Source organism: Palaemon carinicauda, chromosome 6 (assembly GCF_036898095.1).
Source record: "Palaemon carinicauda isolate YSFRI2023 chromosome 6, ASM3689809v2, whole genome shotgun sequence".
NCBI lineage: Eukaryota > Metazoa > Arthropoda > Malacostraca > Decapoda > Palaemonidae > Palaemon > Palaemon carinicauda.
In genome coordinates this window covers 86,014,911-86,039,924 of record NC_090730.1, presented here as the reverse complement: position 1 = coordinate 86,039,924, position 25,014 = coordinate 86,014,911, and the positions used below count along the sequence as shown (strand labels likewise).

At 38.2% G+C, this 25,014-nt stretch overlaps 1 protein-coding gene across 1 annotated transcript in view; it reads right to left on the bottom strand.

Moving 5' to 3' along the window:
- Positions 1-25,014, bottom strand: part of LOC137642591 (apoptosis-resistant E3 ubiquitin protein ligase 1) — a 723,802-nt gene that overhangs the window by 478,050 nt on the left and 220,738 nt on the right. Inside the window, exon 5 of the mRNA XM_068375282.1 lies at positions 18,195-18,314. Coding sequence (XP_068231383.1) covers positions 18,195-18,314 — 120 coding nt within the window. The remainder of the gene's footprint in view (positions 1-18,194; positions 18,315-25,014) is intronic.

The following is a 25,014-nucleotide window of genomic DNA, read 5'->3' as shown; positions in this document are numbered from 1 at the left end:
CTAGGATTCCCTACTACCGGATTTTGAGATAAGTAATAAATTCAGGGACGAAGCTGAGTGTTACCTCCCCCATCCTTATGATAGGGCGACATCATAAGATAGACCATGAGATACAATGACTCTCTTGGCCGAGGCCAAGCGAGCAGGAACACCATCTTTAAATTGAGGTGGCGATCTGCTGCCTGGCATAATGGTTTGTAGGGAGCACCCTTCAGAGATTGAAGGATGTGAAATACGTTCCATGGAGAGGGCCTAACTTCTAACTGGGGACAAGTAACCTCGTACTTTACATGAGGAGAGAGAACTCCAATGAAGAGGAAATATTAACTTCTTTCAATCTAAAGGCAAGGCTCAAGACTGAGCAGTAGCCTTTTGATGCCAAGACCAAGAGAAGCTTTTCGTCTCGAAGGTAAACGAATAACTCCACTATTGTTGGAAGTGGCATTGAGGGGAGAGATATCCCTTCCACAACACCAACCACAAAAGACAATCAACTTCACCTGGAAGACTGAAGCCAAAGATCTTCGCAGGTATCCAGATATCCTATTGTGATAAGCCTCTCTAAGAGAGGTGAAGCTGAATAGTCTCCAGGCATGAAGTTGAAACGAAGTTACTACTTTGTGAAAGATATTGACGTGTGGCTGTTTAAGTAGATCGTGTCGTGGAGGGAGTTCTCTTAGGATCTCTGTCAGCAATTGCAGAAGGTCAAAGAACAACGCTAAGAGATACCATAGTGGAGCTATGAGTCATGGATTGGTTGTTGGATGCTCTGGTCTTGTTGAGTACCCTTCTCATCAGACAGAACAGGGGAAACATGGAAACGTCGATGTTGTCCCACCGTTGTTATAATGCATCTTGCCAGAGAGTCTGAGGTTCTGGGACTGGGGAGCAGTATAGCAGGAGCCTTAAGTTCAGGGACGTCGCAAACAGATCCACAGTTAGGGAACCCCACAAAATCAGGACTTTGTTGGCTACTATATGATTCAAAGACCACTCGGAGCACACTATCTGAGTCTTTTTGCTCAGATTGTCCGCAAGCAGAAACTTGCTGATAGGGACACCAAGTTGTCTTCTGTCAATTTTAGGTTCTCGAATGCTAAAGGGGATAGGGGCTGCAAAAAGGTACAGCTTTGCTTGTTTACGTAAGCCAATACAGTGGTGTCGTTGCTCATCAGCACCACAGAGTGACCCGCCAGGAATTGCTGGAACTGTTGGAGTGGCAGCAGTTGGAGGTTGGTGTGGCCTGGTGGTAGCATCCTTGTCTGGTGATTGTCAGACTGAGGTTCGAGTTCCGCTCAAACTCATTAGTTCCTTTGGTCGTTACAACCTCACCGCCCTTGTGAGCTAAGGATGGGGGGTTTGGGGGAGCCTATAGGTCTATCTGCTGAGTCATCAGCAGCAATTGCCTGGCCCTCCTTGGTCCTAACTTAGATGGAGAGGGCGCTTGGGCGCTGATCATATGTAATATGGTCAGTCTATAAGCCATTGTCCTGCTTGATAGGGCAATGTCACTGTCCCTTGCTTCTGCCATTTATGAGGGACCTTCAAACCTTTCAACATGTTCTTCCAGTGGTCTAGAGATCGATCGAAGTTACGGTGGGACCACCTCTATAGGAGATGGGCGGAACGTTGGCCTGAGTGAAACCTCCCTTGGAGATCGGGAGCCCATGTTCGTACAGGGATGGAGATTATCACCCGGTGGGGGAGCAGTTTTATTCAGTCTCCTTTGATATTTTGTTGTATGGACTGAAGTCTCTTGAAGCTGCTAGAAGTCCTGCAAGATATGAGCAGCAAATTCATGCAGCTCCTTACACCCTCCTGATGGGCAAGACAAACACCTAAGGGTTTGGGGCCCTGGAAGCAGTAGGCCTCCACCTAAGGCACAAAGGGGGAGGGAGGGGGAGACTGACTTAACCAAAGGGATACTAGGAGTTGCAGATACTGTTGCCTCCTTTGATGGAGGAGCTGTCCCTGTGACAGCCTGCTTTACTGCCTTCACCAAGGTGACAAACCAATATGGAGTCATCCCCACTGCAAAAAGGTCTGGAGTGTCCTTACGGAGGCCAACAGATGATGGTCACCTCCAGGGGATCATGGTTTAGTCATCTGAAAATGAGGAGAGGCAGGTCTCTCATCCTGGCGAAGCGGCACAGGATGTCACCAGATCTAACCTGAAAGTGCGAGATGGAGAAACAGAATTAATAAGATGATACTTCTTTGGAGGTTCCTTCAAGCCAAAAGGGAAGAAAACTGGGTGCCCAATTTTTGCTGGCGAGACAAGGTGAAGCGTGGCACATGGAGATCAGGCCTGGGTTAAGGAGAGCGCACGTCACATGTGAGCAGGAACTGGAGGGATCACTGATGGTCTGTGAAGCTCATGACGTGGCAAGCGGTTTCACGTGGGCTGGTGATCGCACGCTGGATAGTGATGAAGCACTGGGGAGGGAGTATCATGTGCATGCACGAGAAAATAGTACGTATGGCGATCGCAGGAAAGCAATGTAGAGAAGCAAGCTGACAAGTAACGCTCACGAGAAGATGCGTCACGAGTGATGATCACACGCTGGCAAGCGGAGACCTGTGGCGTGAATATCACGTAGTGAAGAAAGATGATCACGAGCAGATGAAAAGTGAGCTGGACGGTGATGATCACGAGCCAGTGAACAGAGAGATGGCAAGTGGCGATTACGAGCTGGCGATTGGCGCACTGCGGAGTGAAGATCACGAAGTGAAGAGTGATGAACACGAGCAGATGAATAGTAAGCTGGAGGATGATGATCACGAACCTACGATTGGTGAGCAGGAGAATCACGATTACGAGCTAGCGAGTGGCAAACAGGAAAGGAACAATCACGCGCTAACGAGTGGCAATTCTGGGAAGAATAGTGACGATCACAAGCCGGAGTGTGAGATGATTGGTGTTCCCTGAAGTCATAGTGTCGTTTCCTGACGAAGGGCGAGTGTGAGTGCCTGGAAGGTCGAGGAGGACTGTGATCCTTGGATGAGGAGGACACACTCTGATGGTGATGGCTCCTATCGTGAAAAGCAAGTCGGCACTGGGGGAAGAGTGGGTGCGCTGGGCTCGTCGACAGCAATTATCACCACAGGAGTAATGATGCAAAGGACTGGAAGACGAGGAGGCAGGATGATGTCTAGCAGGAACAAACCTATGCCTTTGTTCAACCCCCTCCTCAAAAGGGGAAAGAACACAAACTTTGGCATCTGTACCAGGAGCCGGAGAGGGCTCAAGCATCACTTCGCAAAAGGCAAGGGTGTGTACAACAGCACTCCTCAGCGTAGGAACTTATACCTAATAGGAAATTGGAGGTTGCCTCCTCTCGGACCCTAGCTGTAGAAGCTCTATCACCATGTCCTTCAAAGGTGGACTTGCCAACCCCAGTGATGGTGAAACTGGTAAAAAGTCAGAATGTGAAACAGATTCCCCAGAGAAAAGGGGTGGAGTTGTTTCTCTAGGGGATGTAACACCATCCATAGATCCGCAGGGTTGGCATGGTGCTAGTTGGTCAACAGTCCTACTCGACTGACCCTCGGAAGAAAACAATCAAGCAGGAGCATCGGGAAGAGGCCAAGGGGTCAAGGAAGAAGTACAAGTTTCCTTCGACTTCGAGGAAGACCCCGAAGGCGAGGAATCTCTCTTGGATTTCTTCCTGTGCCGTCTCCCAAATCTCTCCCACTGGGAGGAAAACCACTCCCAGCATTCATCACAGGTGTTATCATGGTCACAACTTCGTCTTTGGCAGGCTGGACACAACAAATGAGGGTCGGTCACCGCGGAGGACACGAAGGTCACGCAGAAGCGCCCTTCAAGTCCTAGACAAGTCCACATGATGGATGGCAGGAGGAGGGCACAAGCACTCCTGAAAAGAAAAAGCAAAGGAAAAATTAGTTCAAATGGCAAAGTTTATTGGGGAGCAGGAGAGCGAATACGTCTGGACTCCACCAAACCAAAGCAAAAAATGAGAAGTCAGCACTTAAGAGGAGTGAGAGGGGTAGTGGGCTAACCCAGCTACCACGCCCCCTAGTTTGCGGATCAGAAGTTATACCTTGCTTAAAAGTTTATGGCTAGTCTTCCAGCTTCGCCGAAAGATAATCCCTATAGATAGCGAAGGGTCTGCATTGAGTGTCGGAACAAACACATATTGAATAAAATAATTCTTAAGAGTTACATAGTGCAAATAAACTGAGTACTGTACACTATGTTGTCGGATAAAACTAGATATCAACTGACAAAATCAAATGGAGTGTTTTAAGCCCAGCCTATTATCAAACATAGACTCTATTGGCAATTTTTAGGGAGGCAAGGATTTTTATCTCTTCTATTTTATGTATGTATTTTATGGAACATGTGAGAGAGAGAGAGAGAGAGAGAGAGAGAGAGAGAGAGAGAGAGAGAGAGAGAGAGAGAGAGAGAGAGAGAGAGAGAGAGAGAGGTATTCATATGTCCAAGTAATAATTACAATACTAGCCTTGAACGAACTGTTTGAAAACTATGAGAGGTTATTACATATAGGTGCTGAATAAGTTAGGATATATAGAAATTACTCTTCGTTATTTGTTTACAGAATAAGCATATTTTTTATAATGATAGCTTGATATCAGCTGATCAAAAAAAAAAAGGTTGTTATTGTTGAGTGTTGGCCAGCCAGCAGAAACTCATGTGTCATCTGAGTGTGACCAATGCGGAGACGACAAAAGAGTAGTCTCCCATTTTGAGGGCATCCCATTATATCTCCTAGGGGTTATACCAATAGCAATTCCTCTCATCTTATTTTTGCTTAAACTATCCCAATGCTGTTGCCAATTGTTATAAATAAAATTTTCAATTGCTGGTAAAAAATCATTACAAAGAATGGGATACCTTCTTAGTAGCAACTCGGCTGCAGCACTCTTTGCCTGTGAATCTGCCTCTTTATTTCCAGACACACCTACATGTGCCAGAACATAGCAAAATTGAACTGTTATACCTTTCAGGCCAATGATTAAAAGCCACTCTAACAAGCTGCTAAGGCGCATGGTTTTTTTTTTTTTTTATATATAGGTAGGCTTTCCTGTCTTCCCTTTTCTGTCTTTGGTGGTAGATGTAAACGTCATTCTGCGCCTAGTTGCCAGGTTCATTTCCGTTCTCACCATGCCCACAAAATTGGGATAAGATTTTTTGATAAAAAGTAAGACAATAAAGCAGAGTAGATGCTTGGGGTTTCGGTTTCACAATAATCAGAAGCCTAGTTTATTAGTTATATTAAAAAAAGACGGTGTTATTGACCTCAAAATAGATAGATTAGCTTTTTAGGCCTGTGAAATTAAAATACTTGACGGACCTTGATGCTAATGGAAATATAGAACAAAATTTTATTTTTCCTTTGATTTTATAGACTGCAAATTTCTCAGCACCTGAAGTTGCCGGTTATTTTCTTCAATTTAACAAGAGGGGGTTCTTTTAGCACTTGTTGGAGATTGGTAATGTTACTCCATTGGGTAAATGTGTTTGTGGTAGTTCTAGCCTGCTAATTACCGCCCAACTTCCATAAATCCCATACTATCTCCCACCAAAATCTCAAAGTTTCTTGTGATAACCCAAAAGCACTTTGATCAGATGTCCCAACTGGAGAACCAACCTTACTTGTTATAACACCAGAGGAGTCAGTGCATACGAGGTCCAAGCAGTTACGAGACCTGTGAGTAACTTCACTTATGATTTGCTCATGTCCATACAGTAACACAGATCTCACTAAACTATATATAGTCTGATTTTTTAAATCTAATTTTAGGCGATTTGATTTCCAGCCTTTACTTAACCTAGCCATTGTCTGGTTTGCTTTTTTCAATCTTACACTAAACTCCAATTCTAATGACGCTGTATTGGAGATCCTAGTTCCCAAATACTTGAATGATTCCACTTCATTAATCCCTTCTCCTTCCAATGATGTGTTATCTTCCATTGCATATTCCATTCTCATTATCTCTGTCTCTCTTCTATTTATCTTCAGCACAACCTAATGTGATATGTCATGCATTCTGGTAAGCAAGCTTTGCAAATCCTGTTGTGTTCTGCTAGTAAGGACAGCATTATCTGCATACAGTATGTCAGCTAATTTCCTATCAACAATCCAGTCTAATCCTTCTCCACCATCTCTGACTGTTCTACACATTACAAAATCCGTAAGGAGGATAAACAATATAGGCGATAACAAATTCCCTTGGAGTACTCCGCTGTTAACTGGAAATTCACTTCATACGACACCACTAACATTAACTTTGCTTTGCACTTGCTATGGTCATGAAGAGACTTAATCAAATTTTCATATTTAAGGAGAATTCCATAATAATGTAGGACTCTCCACAAAATTGGCCGGTGCATACTATCCAAGGTTTTTTCATGGTCCAGAAATACCATAAAAAATGGATTTCTTAATTCTTCGCATTACTGTACATGTCTAAAATGAAAATTTGGTCAGTACAACTACTACCTTTCCGAAATTCTTCTTGTTCGTCTCTTAGCTTTTCATCAATCTTTGTCTCTAGTCTCTTTAAAATAAGACATGCTATACATTTTCATGCCAACTGGCATAAGTGTGATACCTCTGTAATTATTGCAATCAGTCACGTCTCCTTTTTTTTTTTTTTTTTTTTTTTTTTTTTGCCAATTTCACAAACCCTCCTAGCTCCCATTCATCAGGTTTTGACCCTTCATGCCACATTCTACAAGATAATCTTATAGGTATTCTGGAAGTCACTTCATTTTCAGCCAGTGTCATCTCGGCAGTTATTCCATCGTTACCAGGAGCTTTTCATCTGAGTTTTTTTTTTTTATAATAGGTTCGTCTTGACACTGAATTCATTCATGGGTACATCAAGGTCTTCATCAGCTTCAGGGCAATCAATCAAATTATTACCTTCGTATCTCCTATTCATGACTCCGCTAAAGTGTTCCATCAAACGTTGCCCTTCTTCATCCTCTCTTGTTATAATAGATCCTTCTCTCTCTTTGATGGGTATATGCTTCTCCTTCTTTGGTCCCATAGATATTTCAATAATAATTCTAAGAGCAATTCTTACAACATAGGCACTCCCTGAATTCATAGCTCTGTCAGCCTCATCTGGTCTTCTGTCTAAATATTCTCTTCAGTCATTCCTGGATTTTCTTTTGACCTCACTATCGATACAGGAATACTCAGTATGCATTACCTCATAATTTTCACTACTTCCTCAAAAACTCTAAACAATCAATTTCTGTCTTTGTCTCCTTTTTATAGTGTCCCAAGTATCATTTGATATGCATAGTTTTCTCCTTGTAACTTCATGCCCTACATTTTCACTACCAACCGACTGATATATGTTCTTAATATCACATCATTCTTTATTAATTGTCTGCTCCTTGTCCCTCAAATTCTCCAAGACTGCAAATCGATTCATACATTCAATTGCAAAGGTTTCTCTGTGTTCATCTTAGAGAAGCTTGGTTGTGTTAAACCTAGGTATTCCATCTACATTTCTGTTGGGTGCTTTCAATTTTAATTTCTGTTTGGCAATGAGGAGCTGGTAATCACTACCATTATCTCCACCTCTATAGCTTCTTATATTTCTCAGAATCCTCTTTTCATTAATGGCTATGTGATCTATTTGATTCATGTAATTGGCACAAAGTGAAGTCCAAGTATATTTGTGAATCTCTTTGTGCTGGAAGAGAGTAACTCCAATGACAAGATTGTTTGTTGAACACAACTTATGAAAGATGCTCCATTTTCATTTGCAAATTCGCCATGACCCTCAACACCCATCACATTCTCTATAACTTGATTATTCCTTTCAACTGTATCATTGAAGTCCCCAATTACAATTTTAGATCTCTCTCTGGGATATCATCTATTACAATCCTCAGAAATTCATAGCATTCATCTTTCCTTTCTTCGGAGGAATCATTTGTTGGTGCATAGCAAACTATAATACTCACATTGCACTGCTATGAATTAAACTTTGCAAGTAACACTCTACTATTCACAACTCTCCACTCAGTTAATGCCTTTTTTGGGCTCTTGCCATAGCGTCCTGATGGAAGGTTCCTTCAGTAGCTTCCTGAGGGTATATATGACTACAGTAGATATTCCCAGAGAATTAAACTAAAGGTTTCACAGAATTCTAACTTCTGGCGCGAGTACCCATAAGGATATCGTATAATAACAGGGGACGTATGCTTGACATGCCACATAGCTATCTGCACCCCACATAGTGTTTACGCTTCGAGGGGGAAGTGTGGCAAGTATCAGGAGGAGCCGTTACAAAACTTTCCTCCTGCGTTGCTGTTACGGTACCTAGCGATGTAAACAAACGGCCACCATAGCTGGCCACCATCTTGGTTTATGTCACATCCACGCGCTTCATTCCTGTTTCTGTAGCGTACCTGAGCAGAGTGTATTTTTTCCTTGTGTTCGCTATTTAATTGCATCATGTCGCAATCTTCCGCCTTCCTGTCTGATATAAGCTCACCTAAGAAAAGTGAAATATTTGCTCCCACACAAGTACTTAATTTTCCTGATCTGTCTACGAGACCGACAAGATCCTCATCTATAGGTGAGTTTATCTTCATCAGGATACTTCGAGATGTTCCTATCGTCCAAACAGGACTTCCCTGCCAGGGGGGCAGGAAGCCATGTCATAGTTTATGCCATTGGTAGTGACATGTAACGGAGATATCAAGGTCTCTAAGGTCATCAGACCAAAGGAATATTGTTTGAAGTAGAAGGCACTACCGAAACGGGGAAAATCCACGATACACTAATTCTCAGGTACACTTCCATCAGGACGTCATGGCTTGAGCCCAAAAAATGGATTTTGAGCGAAGCGAAATCTATTTTTGGGTGAGATAGCCATGACGTCCTGATGGACCCGCCCTAGTTCTCTATTCTGCCCCGTCAGGCCCCTCCCTTTCTTATTGTATCATGGAGGCTGACAGATACGCTAGATAGAATCAGGAATGAAGCGCGCGGATGTGACGTAAACCAATATGGTGGCCAGCTATGGCGGCCGTTTGTTCACATCGCTAGGTACCGTTACAGTAACGCAGGAGGAGAGTTTTGTAACGGCTCCTCCTGATACTTGCCACACTTCCCCCTCGAAGCGTAAACGCTATGTGGGGTGCATATAGCTATGTGGCATGTCAAGCATACGTCCCCTGTTATTATACGATATCCTAAAGGGAAACCTTATGGGTACTCACGCCAGAAGTTAGAATTCTGTGACACCTTTACTCTGGGAACATCTACTGTAGTCATATATACCCTCAGGAAGCTACTGAAGGAACCTTCCATCAGGACGTCATGGCTATCTCACCCAAAAATAGATTTTTCGCTTCGCTCAAAATCCATTTTCTGTTCTTGGTGTCATCATCATTCCTACCCCATCTCTTCCAACGACATCTGTCCTTCCTAAATAGATACATAAATTGCCTTGGTCTAAGGTTTTCTTAACAATCCCCTAACAAAGAGTTTCACTTGGGGCCAAGATATCCAAAGCATATTTCATAAAGCCATTCTTCATTGGCTGTAAACAAACACTTTAAAACATTATTACGATGGTAGCAACTACGATCGATTGATTTGAGGTTTTCTGGCATCCTGAAATCTTAGGTCATTGATGCTGATATCATTTATTGTAAGTAAAAGAAAATATTCAGTTAAAACCATAAAAGCAAAGATGTCAATTTAAAAGTTAAACATCTTTCAGAAGACCTGCTTCTCAAATAAAGCTAAAAATATCACTATCGTGGTAAGACACATCATGTCCAAGAATCTTGGCAAGGATGAAATTGCCATCCTCAACCTGAGCCTCAAACAGATATCCATTTCTTTAACTACTATATGTGGGGCATTCGGTCAACAAATGCCTCATTGTCAATAGTACCAAACAGTCGTCACAATAAGGTTGATGTTGGCCAGGCAGCAAAAATTCATGTGTCAGCCGAGTGCGACCAACGCGGAAACGATAACAGTAGTCTCCCAATTTCAGGGCATCCTGTTATACCTCCAAGGAGATACAACATTACTTATTTCTCTCATCTCATCTTCAAGTAAACCATCCAAATGCTATTGCCAATTATAATAATAAAATTATTAATTGTCGGTAAAAAAATCATTATTGGGAATGGGATACCTTCTTGGTAGCTCCTCAGCTGCAGCATTCTTGGCCACTGAATCTACCTTCTGATTTCCAGACACACCTACGTATGCAGGAACCCAACAAAATCGAACTGTTATACTTTTCATACCAATAATTAAAAGCCACTCTAAAATCTTTGTAACTAAAGTATTGTTGGAATCAAAACTTCTAAAGTTTGTAGGACACTTCTTACAACGCTAAAAATGGTAAAATTGCCCTCGTCTTGTAACGCTATTTTCTCGATAGCGGTTAGTATGCCATATAGTTCTGCCATAAATATGGAAGCTGGTGGAGGAAGTGCACCTCTACATTGGAGCCATCAGTATATATAAAAGTTGATGCCTTATGTTCTGCAACAAGTTCCATAGAAAGAGACCTGGCTAGTCAGTCATGTTCTTTTTAACTCCAATAAAATATTTACAAAAAGATACCTCTGGTAATTTCCATGGAGGCGTTGATGATACCTTAAATGGCAGCACCTTACTTCTAACTGAATCAAGACTGTCTATCAGTTGTTTCACCCAAAAACCATAAGGTTGAGTGGATTTTGGGTGCATCTCAAAGTACGTTGAGGGCTTTACAAAGCTTGCAGTCTTGACAGGCTTAAGAATTAGGAAGCCTTTGCAACCTAAACCAATACCGAATAATAGAAGACTTTAGGTAAAAGTCTAACGGTAATTCTCCAGTGTCAACCAGGAGGCTTGGAAAAGGCGAAGTTCTAAATGCTCCTGTTGCCAATCTGATACCAGTATGGTGTATAGAATATGAAATCTTTAGAAGACTTTTGGTGGCTGAGGAATATATCTCACACCCATAACTAATTTTTTTAAAAATTAAGGCCTTTTATAACTTTAAAATAGTTTTGCAGTCTGGCCCCACGAGGTATGGGACAAAACTTTTAAAAGCTTAAGGGATCAAGACATTTTGCTTTTAATGTTTGTAAGTGAGGAACCGATGTCAACCTACAATCAAATATCTAGCCTAAAAACCTTGCTTAACTTGCACATGGAATCTGTTGACCTTTGATGTACATATAAGGGTCTGGATGTACTCCCCGAATACGAAAGAAATGGACAACAGTAGTTTTGCTTGTCGAAACTTAAACCCATTCATATCAGCCCACTGAATAATTTTGTCCATTGTAAGTTGTAGTTTTCTCTCAACCATTACCATTCTAGCTCCAGCAAATAATATGGAGAGATCATCCACAAATAGTGTTGAGAGAATATCTTGAGGAATGACTGAGGATATCCCATTAATTGCTAGTGCAATTAAGGTTACACTTAGCACACTACCCTGGAGAACTCCTTCCTAACATTTCCTCACATATAGGGTTTACCCCACTCTCACTTGAAAAAATCTATGCGAAATAAGTGATTGAATAAACAATGGTAGCTCTCCTCATAATCCCCATTCATGAATGGTTTTAAGTATACCATGTCTCCATGCAGTCATATGCTTTTTCAAGGTAAAAAAAAAGAAAAGACTGTTACATGGTACTGTTTGGAAGCAAAGCCTTCACAAATAGAGGACTCATGTTGTATTAACACATCAGTCGTCGAGTGCATTTTCCTAAATCCAGAACTGAATGGGTGATAAATACCCTTCTTTTCCAGGCACCACATCAGTCTTGCATTGACCATCTTCTCTGTGATCTTACATAAACAAGATGTCAATGAAATTAGTCGATAATTTGCAGCTAAAAACTTAATTCTTTCCCAAACACTTGGATAGCTATGACCATGCCATACTCTGTTAATAATGCTTAAAATTAATAACTTGGTATTAACAGGTACATGATTAACCATTGCATATGGAATTTCATCGGATCCAGGGGCTGTATCATTACACGTAGCAAGTGCAGAATCAAATTCTCTCTCAGTAAAAAGAGAATTGTATGACTCTTCCCTTGATGTTGCAAAATTTAAAATTTTCTTTTCTTCAATCCTCCTAAACTGGTAACCTGGAGCTGCTTCACACTTGCATGATACATTTGAGAAATGATCAGCCAGGGCTTTGCTAACCTCCGTTGCTCCTGTCATATACTGATCATTCACCCTCAACACCGTTGGTGGTTTGGGGGTGAATTTGCCTGCTATCTTTTTTACTCTTCTCCATACAGAAGATGGTGGTGTTCACTGTTAATGGAAGAAACAAGAGACACCCAAGATTACCGCCTAACTTCTTTCATGACACGGCGGAACTGTGCTCTATATTTCTTGCATATAATTAAGTTCTCCTTAGTACGGTGTCTCCACAATCGAGTTGAAGACCTTCTTGTGGCTCTGTGCAGGGCAGTTAGTTCTGAAGACCACCAGGGGATTGGTCGTCGTTTGAATAACCCTGTTGTTTTGGGAATTAAATTAACTCCTGCTGTATGAAGGGTTCCATTCAGTAAGTCTTTGGCATAATCAATATTTTCAAACTCTTCTACGTTCCCTTCAATTTCGCTTAGCTCACGAAATCTATCCCACTACGCCGTGTCAAGATTCCGTCGTGGCAATCTCTGTAAAGGTGGACCATTGTTGGTGTTTATAATGATTGGTGCATGATCGTTTGTATGCCAATCATCTAATGTCCTCCAATCGGAGTCGAGAAGGCAATTACAGCTTGCGATTGGTAGGTCAATATATGACAATGTACCTGTCTGGACATGAAAGTGTGTGGGCTCTCCTGTATTAAGGAGCCCGGCATCCTTATTTTCCAAAATTGAGGATATAATATTCCTCATTGTGTTTGCTAAAAACATCACCCCGTAAAGGATGTCTACCATTCATATCTCCCAGTAAGAGAAAAGGTTGATTGATTGATTTAAAGTTTTCTGCCATCCAGACATCCAAGATCATTAATGCCGATATCATTTATCTTATATAAAAAATAAAAGAGAATTCAATTAAAACCATAAAAGTTAAGATATCATTATAAGTTAATTATTTTTCAGAAGACCTGCTTCTAAAATAAATCTAAAATTGTCACTCGCATAGTAGGACACATCATGTCCAAGAATCTTGTCTTGGCAAGGATGAACCTGCCATCCTCACCTCGAGCTTCAAACAAATATCTATTTCTCAAGTTATTATAATTGGGGCATTCAGTCAACAAATGCCCCACTGTTAAAGGTACCAAACAGTCATTGCAATACGGTTCGTGTTGACCCTTCAGCAGAAACTCGTGTGTCAACCGAGTGTGACCAATGCAGAGACGACAAAGAGACGTCTCCTACTTTCGGGGCATCATGATATACCTCCAAGGAGGTATGAAATTTGTTACTTCTCTCATTTTATTGCCATCTAGACTATCCCAGTGCTATTGCCAATAATTACAAAAACTCTAGGGAGTTGTTGAATTACCTCTACTAAATTTTCATACAAAATATTATAATTTGGAGGCAAATACAGAGAGCATAATATATATTTTCTCCCTATATCAATTTGTACAACCACTGCCTGCAAGGGTGTACGAATAGACAAAAGTATTTGGGGAACATCTCGACGAATGTACATGAGACTTCCGCCATGGCTCCCTGCTTGTTGATTATATGGTGATCTATAGCTAACATACTCTTGAGGACAAGGAGTGTTAGCATCAAGCTTACTTTCCTGTAGACATACAATTATGGGGGGAATGTTCATGAATTAGGAGCATTAAGGTTTTAATATTTGGCCCTTAAACCCTGACAATTCCATTGTAAAATGGAGGAAGACTAGGTTGCTTCAGAGATGGTCTTGATATGTTGGATTTTACATTTGTGTTTTTCTTTGTTTCATTTTGATCTATTTGTTGAGGCGGATGGTGGATCTCAACTTGAATTTCTGATTTATTAAGTTTATCTTCTGGTTCATTAGAAACATCAACAGACAAAACATCAAATATCTTTGATGCCATAACTTTAATGTTTCTAATGGGAAATGGAGGTCTCTCTTTTACGATAAATAGATGATGAGATTCTAGGTTTTTGCACCTTTCCCACTACAGGTGCATCAGGTAAGTTGGTTATAAGTGGAACCTCCAAATCAGGCAAGGACATGGCCTGAGAGAGGTTTGTACTAGTTCTTGTAATGGGGGACGAAAGCTGTATAGAGATGGGCAATGCCCTTGTGTTAATACACCATGGTAAAGTCTCAGGAGGTAATATGCTTGCCTTGTCATTCAGCATTTTATCAGAGGGTATATTTCTTTTTCTAGAGCTATTGGCAGTACTAGGAGGGTTTGATTTTAATGCCTTAGCATAGGTAATTGATTTATTTAATAGTCTTTTGGCATGTTCCACACTTATATGTTCTGAATAAGATTTGTTGAGGGCAGCTTCTTCCAACTTATACAGCTCGCAGCTCTTGTCTGTGAATTTATGATTAAGTTGTAATATAAACACTGGGCTCCAAGTGCACATTCTCCATGGTAAGATTTGTAGCAAATAACACACATTTACTCATTTCAGCAAACTAGACGGGTGTCCAAATTCAAAACAAGTAAAGCATGGCAGTGGCTTCTGCTTGAATGATCATACTTTAATCATTTTGTTTTCAATAATAATATGGAAAGGTACATCACCATCCTGGAACGTAAGGATTATCATTGATGTACCTGGGACTTTGTGAACTTTCCATATATTTATTGGACACATGGCCAGTATCTCCTCTGTAAATTCATACAGATCTCTGTTAAAAACTACTCCCTTTCCGTAGCTAGAATTTAGGTGGTGTTTGACATCTAAATTAATATCATCATTAGTTGTTTTTAGGTTGGACAGTATTACAGATTGTATGCTTGATTTGGTATGGATAAGGAAACTATTTTTTCCAAAACGTGATATATCTCCCGATGCAATAGTTCCTACTTTTTTTCTGAATTAATTTGCATATTTTGAAATAATTCTCTGTAACCCCCTTTGATTTAGCTACAAGCCACATTGGTGGTTTTGACTTTCTCTGAGGAGGCATAACTAAATTGGCGTCTTTTTCCAACCAATCCTTTGATACCTTATCGCAGAGAGCATCTATGACATTCGAGTTAGTAATTTTAATATTATTCATGTTACTTATTGCATTAAATCCTTCGTCATAACTACTGTAAGATATCCATGGATCCCAATTTTCATCCTCAAGTTTCATCCATATTTCTTTTATACATCCATAGCACTCAAATGCTTTATATAGATTATCATAGTTTGTCTCTATTGGAATTTGGGTAACATGAAGGATTCAATGTTTCCTCGTATTACCCAAATTACTCGATTTTGGAATATCAGTAGAGTGTTCCTTTCCAGTTCCGAGGTCATCAACAGAATTTTCCCTAATCAAATTAGCAGAGGTCGTCAACAGTGCGGGGGGGGGGGGGGGGGGGGGAAGCGTTTGAAGGGTCCATAGTTTAGGATGGGATTTTCATTTTGGTGGTTGTTAATTATCCAGCTTGTTATTGAAAATGGACTTGTTTGGATATCTGCATGGTTGTAAAAAATTATTTTCCATTAATTAAGTTTCATTATCTTGAGTTCTATAAATACTGTACATGCTTGGTTTACCAAAAAATTTCAACAGATTTAGCAGGATCATGTTAAAAACTATCGTCGTTGACAACTCTCCTATTCATAACAGCCTCTTCGTTCAGGGGTGGTTTAAAGGGCATCCTTCAATCATCCGGAATGGCTGGCTCACCTAATCACCAGACGTCGCGCGTCGATCCCATCCAGTACCTAAGGGCTATTGTGACTAAAGACTGGGATGACACTGCCCTTGAATAAAGAGTAGACTTTCCAATAGTACATAAAAAACTTTATGTAATATTAGAATAAACTTTTTCTTTGTTTAATTCTGGCTTTTATTAACTTGAATAGATGTTCAAGACACTGGGTTTAAAGTTAGGATCTTTTCACCTTAGGGCTTTGTCCACGATTTAGCAATTCTGAACCACTGTGCATGTCGATCCCATCCAGAACCTAAGGGCTATTGTGACTAAAGACTGGGATGACACTGCCCTTGAATAAATATATATACATAATATTTATATATATATATATATATATATATATATATATATATATATATATATGTGTGTGTGTGTGTGTGTGTGCGTGTGTGTGTGTGTGTATTTTGTTAGATTATGAAACGTTTATCTTTTAAACTAACTTTACTGTAAAATTATGATTGCTTCTTGCAAATTGCGCGAAAATCAATTTACTTAGAAATGTCTTCTCAAAGTGGTAGATTTAGAAGAGATTGCTAAGTTATGTTAACATATCTTTAGTATTTTATACAGAAAATAATTACTGATAAGCGAGAGTAAGACTCAACGAAGATAGTTTTTAACGTATTCCTGCTAAACCGGTTGAAATAAAAACAAGCATGTATTTATAAAGCTCATGATAGTGAAACATAATTAATGGAAAGTTATGTTTATAACCATGCAGCTATCCGGAAAATCTATATCTTTAGTAACAACCTGGAAAATGTATTTCCTCGATTATTGAAATGGGCCTAGCCATGAGTCAATGTTAATCGCGCTTTTAACTTGAATTTCGTTTTTACTATTTCTATTTCAATGTTCAGATGCAAAACCTCTTTGCATATCATCAAAAAAATCATAACAACATTCGATGTAACGCTATAAAAGTAGAAAGTCATTTTACAAATTAGATAGTGGCCAATGCTTAAATGCAGTCCTTCCTGCTGCTATTCAATGTTGAACTCTCGTTAACACATTTAGAGCCACACACTTTCTTTTTTCTTTTAAAAACATCCATTGAAAAAAAAAATGACCATTCGCTGAGGAAACACCTTCTGTAACTCTACAGTTAATCACTTACTTAACATCAGATAAAGTGGATGACAATAATTGGAATAAAATATACTAACTGGCAACCCACACCTTTCTGACGAAGTACATGCGATGAATTTTGCATCAGTTTTGGCACCTACTTTACAGTAAGTAAACTATAAAATGTAGGGAATTAGTACTGAAAAATTATACAATGAAAATAATGCTAAATGCATGGCAAAGAAAATAATGGGTTAATGAGAAAATAAATTTGTTAAATAACACTATAAAAATATAAATAAAATAAACTCACAAACACAGAGTATGGGAAGGGCAGGGTCTTCTTTCAAACGTTACTACTGTACAAATTTATTTGGAGGTAGTACAGTATACAACTGACTGCTTACTAACTTGAATATGAAAAATCAACTAAATAGCACAATAGTGAATACCAAAAAAACTATTTTCTGGAACTTAAAAACTAAAAAGTATACACCCCGAAAAATTATATTGTCAAATAGTACTTACAAATAATCTATCTACATATGGCCAAAAGGCAGCACACACTTCTAATGCCTAAAACAATATAGCCTAATCATCCATCTTAAAAGAAAAAAAAAAAAAAAAAAAAAAAAAAAGCTAGATGTATACATGAAAAGAATGAAATGATAACTAGATGAAGGTAATCATTCTGACAACAATCAACAATTCTAGGGATCTGTGTATGCTATGAACAAGTAGCAGAAGCACAAAGTGAGACACTAAATGGTAACTTTGAAGTTCATTTGAGGATGCACTAGGTTCTAGCTGCCACCATTGTTTTCTCAATAGAAAACTGGTGTCTGAAAAATGAGCTATATTACTGATGGGTTTAATGTGAAAATATAGGTTTGCAGTTCATAAGATAAACATATCTACCGTACAAGAGAGACCATTAGAAGAATGGTTGACACATGAGTAAGAAAGTGAATAAAAATTTTCCAGGGTAGCTCAACTCTGGTCAGTAAAGACCACTCACATCCTACTGATAATATGCATTCTTGAAAAATGGAACATAAAAGTACTTAAAAATACCAGAACTTGAATATGTGAAAAGCATCTACTAACCTGAGATTCCCAGCCAAATGGTTTTACTCAATGAGAAGTAATAAGGCTTTCTAACACTGCTTAACTAAAAGGGAAAACCAATTCTTTACATAGACACCACTGGAAACCAAGTAGCAAAACTTTGGTGCTACAAACTAGTGATTATATGCCTTTACACTTACCTTGGGAGACTCATAAGGAGATCATGAAGTCCATCATTACTATTGGAATTGAATTCTAGTGGAAAAGCATCAACCATGTAAACCGCCTCCTTCAATGTTCTTATTCCTAAAGTCTCCAGCCTGGACCATGCAAAAAGAATTTAATTTATAGGAAAAAGATAAAAGATTGCAAATGACTAACAGGAAATTAAAAGTAATAGTTGTTATATATGCATTCAGAGAAGACAGTCTTTTGGATTTACAGGACACATATTATTGTGTAGTATTATGTAGCTATAATACTGACAACTATCATTATGGGGCATGCCGATAGCGTAAGGCACCATTGCAATATATGTTGGCTGTTTGAGCTTATAGTCAAAAAGATTTTCTTCAAATTCTCAAGGGCCATTATTCAACCAGTGCCTAAAACACTCACATAGGGAAAACAATAAACGTACCCTATAATTTTATGTAACTTATATTTCAAACTACATAACTCAAATTTTTATAATTTATTAAAAAAAATGAGCCTAAGCTATTTTTTTCTAATGAATATTTCAGCTTTAATAATGTCAAAGACCCTTAATTTTCTTTTTATTAAATCCCATGCATTCATCTCCATGATAGAAACTTTTCATTATTTATATTGTAAGTTTCAAGCAAGTAGGAAGGGGATAAAAAAAAAAATATTTAGTAATACCTTTAAACTGTAACAGGTATAATACTAATTCCCTACTTTCACAAAGATCAAAAAAGGTTTCCAGCAATTACAGTACGTTTTCATGCTTAGTAAACACATGAAAAGATCAAGAATCGTGGAACAAAAAAACTGGTTAGAGATAGATAATTGAGAACTATCTATTCATCTATATACAGTAATGTATATGCATATGTACATAATGTACATATATACACACACATACATATATATATATATATATATATATATATATATATATATATATATATATATATATATATATAGATATAGATATATATATATATATCTATATATATATATATATATATAGATATATATATATATATATATATATATATATATATATATATATATATACACAATATACGCATTTCGACAAAAAAGTTTGAGTGACAAATGCCTCTGTTCCTCTGTTCTCTAACAAATATTCAGTACTTGAACGGTGCCAGTAAAAGCCCGCCAAGCTGAATACCATCAGTTAAGCATTGGCCATTGTTTTGGATGAACGTAAACATACGCTCTGTATACATTGCTTCAGTTTTTGTGTTACACTGCGCTATATCTTTGTTTTGCATCCTTTTTACATTCATTTTAATTCATTAGCACTTAAACATGGCCCCAAAGAAGAATAAGAGTGAGAGTGATCAAATAAAAGGAAGACAGTGCAAACAACTATTGAACTAAAAACTGGAATCGTTGCCAAGCACGAAAATGGAATGCTATTTCAGATCTTACTCTCGAATACTCTATGGCTAAGTCAACAATATTGACTATTTTAAAGAATAAAGACATGAAGACATAATAAAAGAAGCTAATGTTGCTAAAGGAGTGACTATTTGACGAAAGAAAGGACTCAGATACTTGAGGAAGTGGAGAAGTTGTTACTTAATTTAATAAATGAAACATTTACAAGGAGATAGCATTAACAAGGCATTTATTTGTGAAAGGTGCTAAAAATCTATGAGGATTTAGGGGAAAAAAACCTGGTACAAGAACTAACAGTGATTTTGTATTCAAGGCAAGTAGGGGCTGGTTTGAAAAGTTTACGAACAGAAATGGAATACAAAGCATAAGGCATGGAGAGGCAGCAAGTTCAGATAAGCAGTTGATAAATTTGTTGCCGAGTTTGGTAAACTCATAACCGAAGAAGGTTATACTCCTCAACATGTGTTCAACGCCGACACAACTGGGTTGTTTTGGGAAAAAATGCCAAAGAGAACTTTTATTACAAAAGAAGAAAAAGGATTACCAGGACACAAACCTACTCTTCTGCTATGCGGTAATACAAAAGGAGATTTCAAGGTTAAGCCATTGTTAGTTTATCATGCCGACAACCAAAGGGTATTCAAAAAGAACAATGTCATGGAGAATACATTGCCGGTCATGTGGCATGCTAATTCTAAGGGCCTTGTGACCCGGCAATTTTTGACTGTGTGGGTGCATGAAGTTTTGCACCGAATGTAAAAGCATATTTTCAAGAAAAGAATGCCTTCTATTGTTAGACAATGCTCTTGCTCACCCTCCAGGCTTGGATGAGGATTTAATCGATGAGTTAAGACTTTATTCAAGTTAAACATCTGCCGCCTAAAAAAACTCCTTTGCTACAACCAATGGATCAACAGGTCATTTCTAATTTTAAGAAAGAATACACTTAAGTTAGCTTCGGAAGTGTTCTGAAGTCACTAATGACACTCGGCTAACTTTGAAAGAATTTTTAAAAAATAATTTTCATAATCTTAATTGCGTTAACCTTATTGATAATGCGTGGAACCAAGTGACCTACCACACTATGAATTTGGCCTGGATGAAATTAAGTAATGGTGATTAAACGTGGTCACAGATGGTATTTCCTCAGCGAAAGGTCAATGTAACTGTTTATCAAAAGAAAAAAAAAAAGCTTTTACCCGGTGTTGACGAGTGTTCAACATTGAATGGCAGCAGGAATGGCAGCATTTGTAAATTAACTTTCTACTAATAGCGTAACATCAAAAGTTATGATTTCTCTTGCCAGTATACAAAGAAGTTTAGTAACTGAACATTGAAATATAGATGGTGTGAAAAAAACTAAATCCAAGTTATATACGCGTTTAGTATTGACTACATGGTTAGGTGTATTTCAATAATCAAGAAAATATGTATTTTCTAGTTTGTTATTCTAAAAAATAAGTCGTTTGGATATCTGCATAAGTGTAAACATGATTTTCCATTAATTAGTTTTCATTACCAAGAGCTTCGTATATACGCATATAATTTGAATTTTTTTCCACACTACCTACTTGTGTCTTATTTATTTTTCATTATTCAGATGTTAAACTTCTTTGCGTTTTATCAAAAGAAATTACAATAACTTTCAATGTGACGCTATATAAGTAGAAAGTTAATTTAGAAATTACCTTAGGCCAATGCTTACTCAACCCTTCCTGCAGCCATTCAATGTTGAAACCTTGTAACACTCGCAGATGTTTCTATGGGGAAATTATGTTTTGTTCTTTTAATAAACAATTACTGAACTAACCTTGACCATTATTTGGGAATATACCTTCTGTGATTCTACAGTTCATCACTGATACTTATCAGATAAGGAGGAGGGCAATATTTAGAATAAAATACAGTATACTAGCTGGGAATCCCGCGAGTTCCTAAAACAGATTGAAAACTACTGTTCCCAAGTATCAGAAATTACTGTGTTCATCCGGTGGTTGCGACTACAGCTGATGCTGGGCTGCGTGGGGTCAAGCCCCTCCCCTGGTAGGTACTGGTTGGCAATGGGGGTATTAAGACAAAGTCCTTACCCCCTAGTAGGACACTGCAGGGGATTCATAAGTTGGGTAGATAATGTTACATTTGTGTCGTGGGTCGAAACCCAAGTCAAAGCTGATGTAGAGTCCAAACAGTCAGGCCTCCAAAGGAAAATTTAGGACTACTAACCACATCCAACTTCTCTGTCGAATCTAGGTGTATTCACGGTTGATTATGCTTAAGGTTACGGAAATTTTTCCCTTTATATTCTATTGATACTTGCATGATTTCACTCATGTTTGCTAACATAGCACACTATGACATTACATATTTGTTTCCACAGTGCTCGAAGTATACATAAGTAATACCTGTAATCCTGTATCGAACGCAAATTTCAAATTGTTTCGTCTCTATTGTTTGAATTAATTACTATACTTTTAATTAATTACTATTACCATAAGTTTTTCCCATGACTGTTATAAATACCATAGACTTGATATTTGTGCATCATATGCTAGCTTTATTTTGCTTGATAGAGCTTTCATTGAAGAAAAAAATGTCTTTGAGCTCCATGTTTTGGTTGTCAGTGAATTTTGAATGAAATCTTCTAAAAATTTGTAGCATCACTTTTGAAACCTACTGTTCTATGGAGCTTTTCTGTTCTTAAGACTAGTCTTCTGGAATTTTTCTTTAAGTTTAAGTGGCACTCTCTTGTCACAAAAGACTCTAGACACAGCTCTCCAGTTGTTCCAGGCCGTCTGTATATGGTGTTTTACTTCTTCTTCCATGCTTCCATCAGCACTAATTATGGATCCCAGGTACCTAAGCTTGTCTACTCTCTTCATTTCTTCTCCACCCAACCTACTACTTTCTCTACTCTCACCCACATTGGAAGACCACATGTTTTCAGTCTTATACCTGCTTTGTGTGCTTTCCAAAACTCCTGAATATTACTACAAAACAGCCATAGAACCAATCCTCAAAAATGGCAATGGGGACCAATTCCTTTTGGATTATATATCTATAGCACGGGAAGTATGGACTACAGGATGTTCTCGAGGCCCAGGGAATTAAGGGGATGGTAAGTTAATAAAAGTTTCAGCTTAAAATCTCCAGTCCCATTCCAAGCTACATTAAAATAAGTATATCTTTGGCAACTTTGTACCCGGGCATGGTTTTCTCTTCCTTCGAAACATATGAATGATTTGGCAGAAGCAATTCTGCCTTGTCGACATTGGAAGAGTTCCATGGGAATTCGATGAAGGTCGATATTTTTTTTTTTCCACAGATTCAGGAAATTCGATGGCAGCCTTTTTAGTCAATATTGGGCAACGCAGTCGTTTTGTGAATAACGGTGGACACCGTTGTCTGAAACAAGCCTACAGCACGTGCAAAGTTTATAACTTGTTCATGTCACTTCATCATGTCCAATTTGTCTTGCATTGTTATGACATGCCTCTTAGAATCCCACACGTTATTTTTCTTGGGAGACATTGCTAAATTATGAAAAGATTACAAAGATAAAGAATAACTTCAACTTGCACGTACAACACAGCAAAAAACTCGCAAAATAACTAATGAATGTATACAAGCGTAGCCCATCTACAGGCTGAAACAATCAAAACTCTGTTAGTACCTGTTGTGTGCTATGCAATGGTTATTTATTTATATCATAATCATTGCTTTCATTTTAAATGAAGTACTGTACTTTGGTTACTCCTTTTACTCTTACTTTAACAGTTATTTATCTCTATCATAATCATTGCTTTCATTTTAAATGAGTTATTTTAGTTACTCCTTTTATTCTTACTTTAACAGTCATAAAATAAGTATTAAGCACATTATATTGTTAACAATCAATAACAATATAATTGTTCGCCTTAAAACGTAATGAAGCAAGCAGTGCTTCAGTTAGGTTGAAGTCACATGCAAGATCCTGTACTTTACTGCGCCTGCAAGAGAATCAAAAGGAATGTGTCAGACGTATCATATGTTCACTTTCATACTTACAGGGTACTATAATACTTTCTGTTTATATTTCAACTCGGAGCCATTTAAAATAAAAGAATTTCCAGTAGATATATAACCAAGATTGATTTCGATATTGAATCCCAGTTGTGGTTAATATTTACATCTATTAAAGCCATGTGTGTTAGTGACAAATAATCATCATAGATAACGAGGTGATACAAACTCGTTAAGAAGCTATCATGGCGAATAAGGATATTTTAAAGTCTAAATAAATATTCCTGAATTTGACAGTAATAAGTATAGTGAGAATGTTGAAGATCCCATGGACTGAGAGAGTAACAAATATGGGGGTATTGACAAGTTAATCACGAGAGATCACTTATAAAAGTGATAAGGAGGTATATGGAATTTCTAGGACGCGTAATTAGAGAAAAGATCGAACTGTTGTGCCTTATGGGAAAGATACAGGGGAAAAGAGCAAGATACTGGCAAATGGAAAATGTTTTTGGACAGCTTAATGGAAGATGTAAATAATAATGTAACAGCTGGATATTTTATACAGAGTTAAAGACAGGACCATATGGAGGCAATTGACAACCCACATCGAGGACATGGCACCTATATATATAAATAGATGTACAGTGAACTTGGCATGAACTTATTCTCTCTTGATGACTCATTAGTAGAGTCTACAGTTGGAATTGTTTTAACCCAGAAGCACAGGTTCGAGACCTTGCCCAAAGCATCCATCATAAAAAAAAAATTCGTTTATACACACACATATACATATACATATTTATATATATATACATATATATATATATATATATATATATATATATATACAGTATATATATATATATATATACACACATATATATATATATATATATATATATATATATATATATATATATATATATACACACATATATATATATATATATATATATATATATATATATATATATATATATATATTATATCTTCTTTGTCTGCATCTTTTCCCACTTTTATGTGGGGTCGATGTTTCTGGCCAGCGTTTCCATCTACCTCTGTCCCACTCTTCATCACCGGTTAATCCCTTTGATCGAAGGCCATCCTTGATACAGTCCATCCACCGTCACTTTGGTCTCCCTCTCCTTCTCCTTCCCTGTACCTCCATCTCCTTCACTTTCCTCCATTACTGTTCATCTCCTCTCATAACATGACCATACCACCTCAGTCTACTTTCTAGGATCTTATCTGATAGTTCTCAAACTCATATGGTACCCCTAATGACCTCATTCCGTATCTTATCTCTTTTTGTCACCCCACATATCCATCTCAACATTCTCATCTCTGCCACATCCAGCTCCTTCTCTTCTGTCTTCTTTATTGCCCACGTCTCCGCTCCATACATCATTG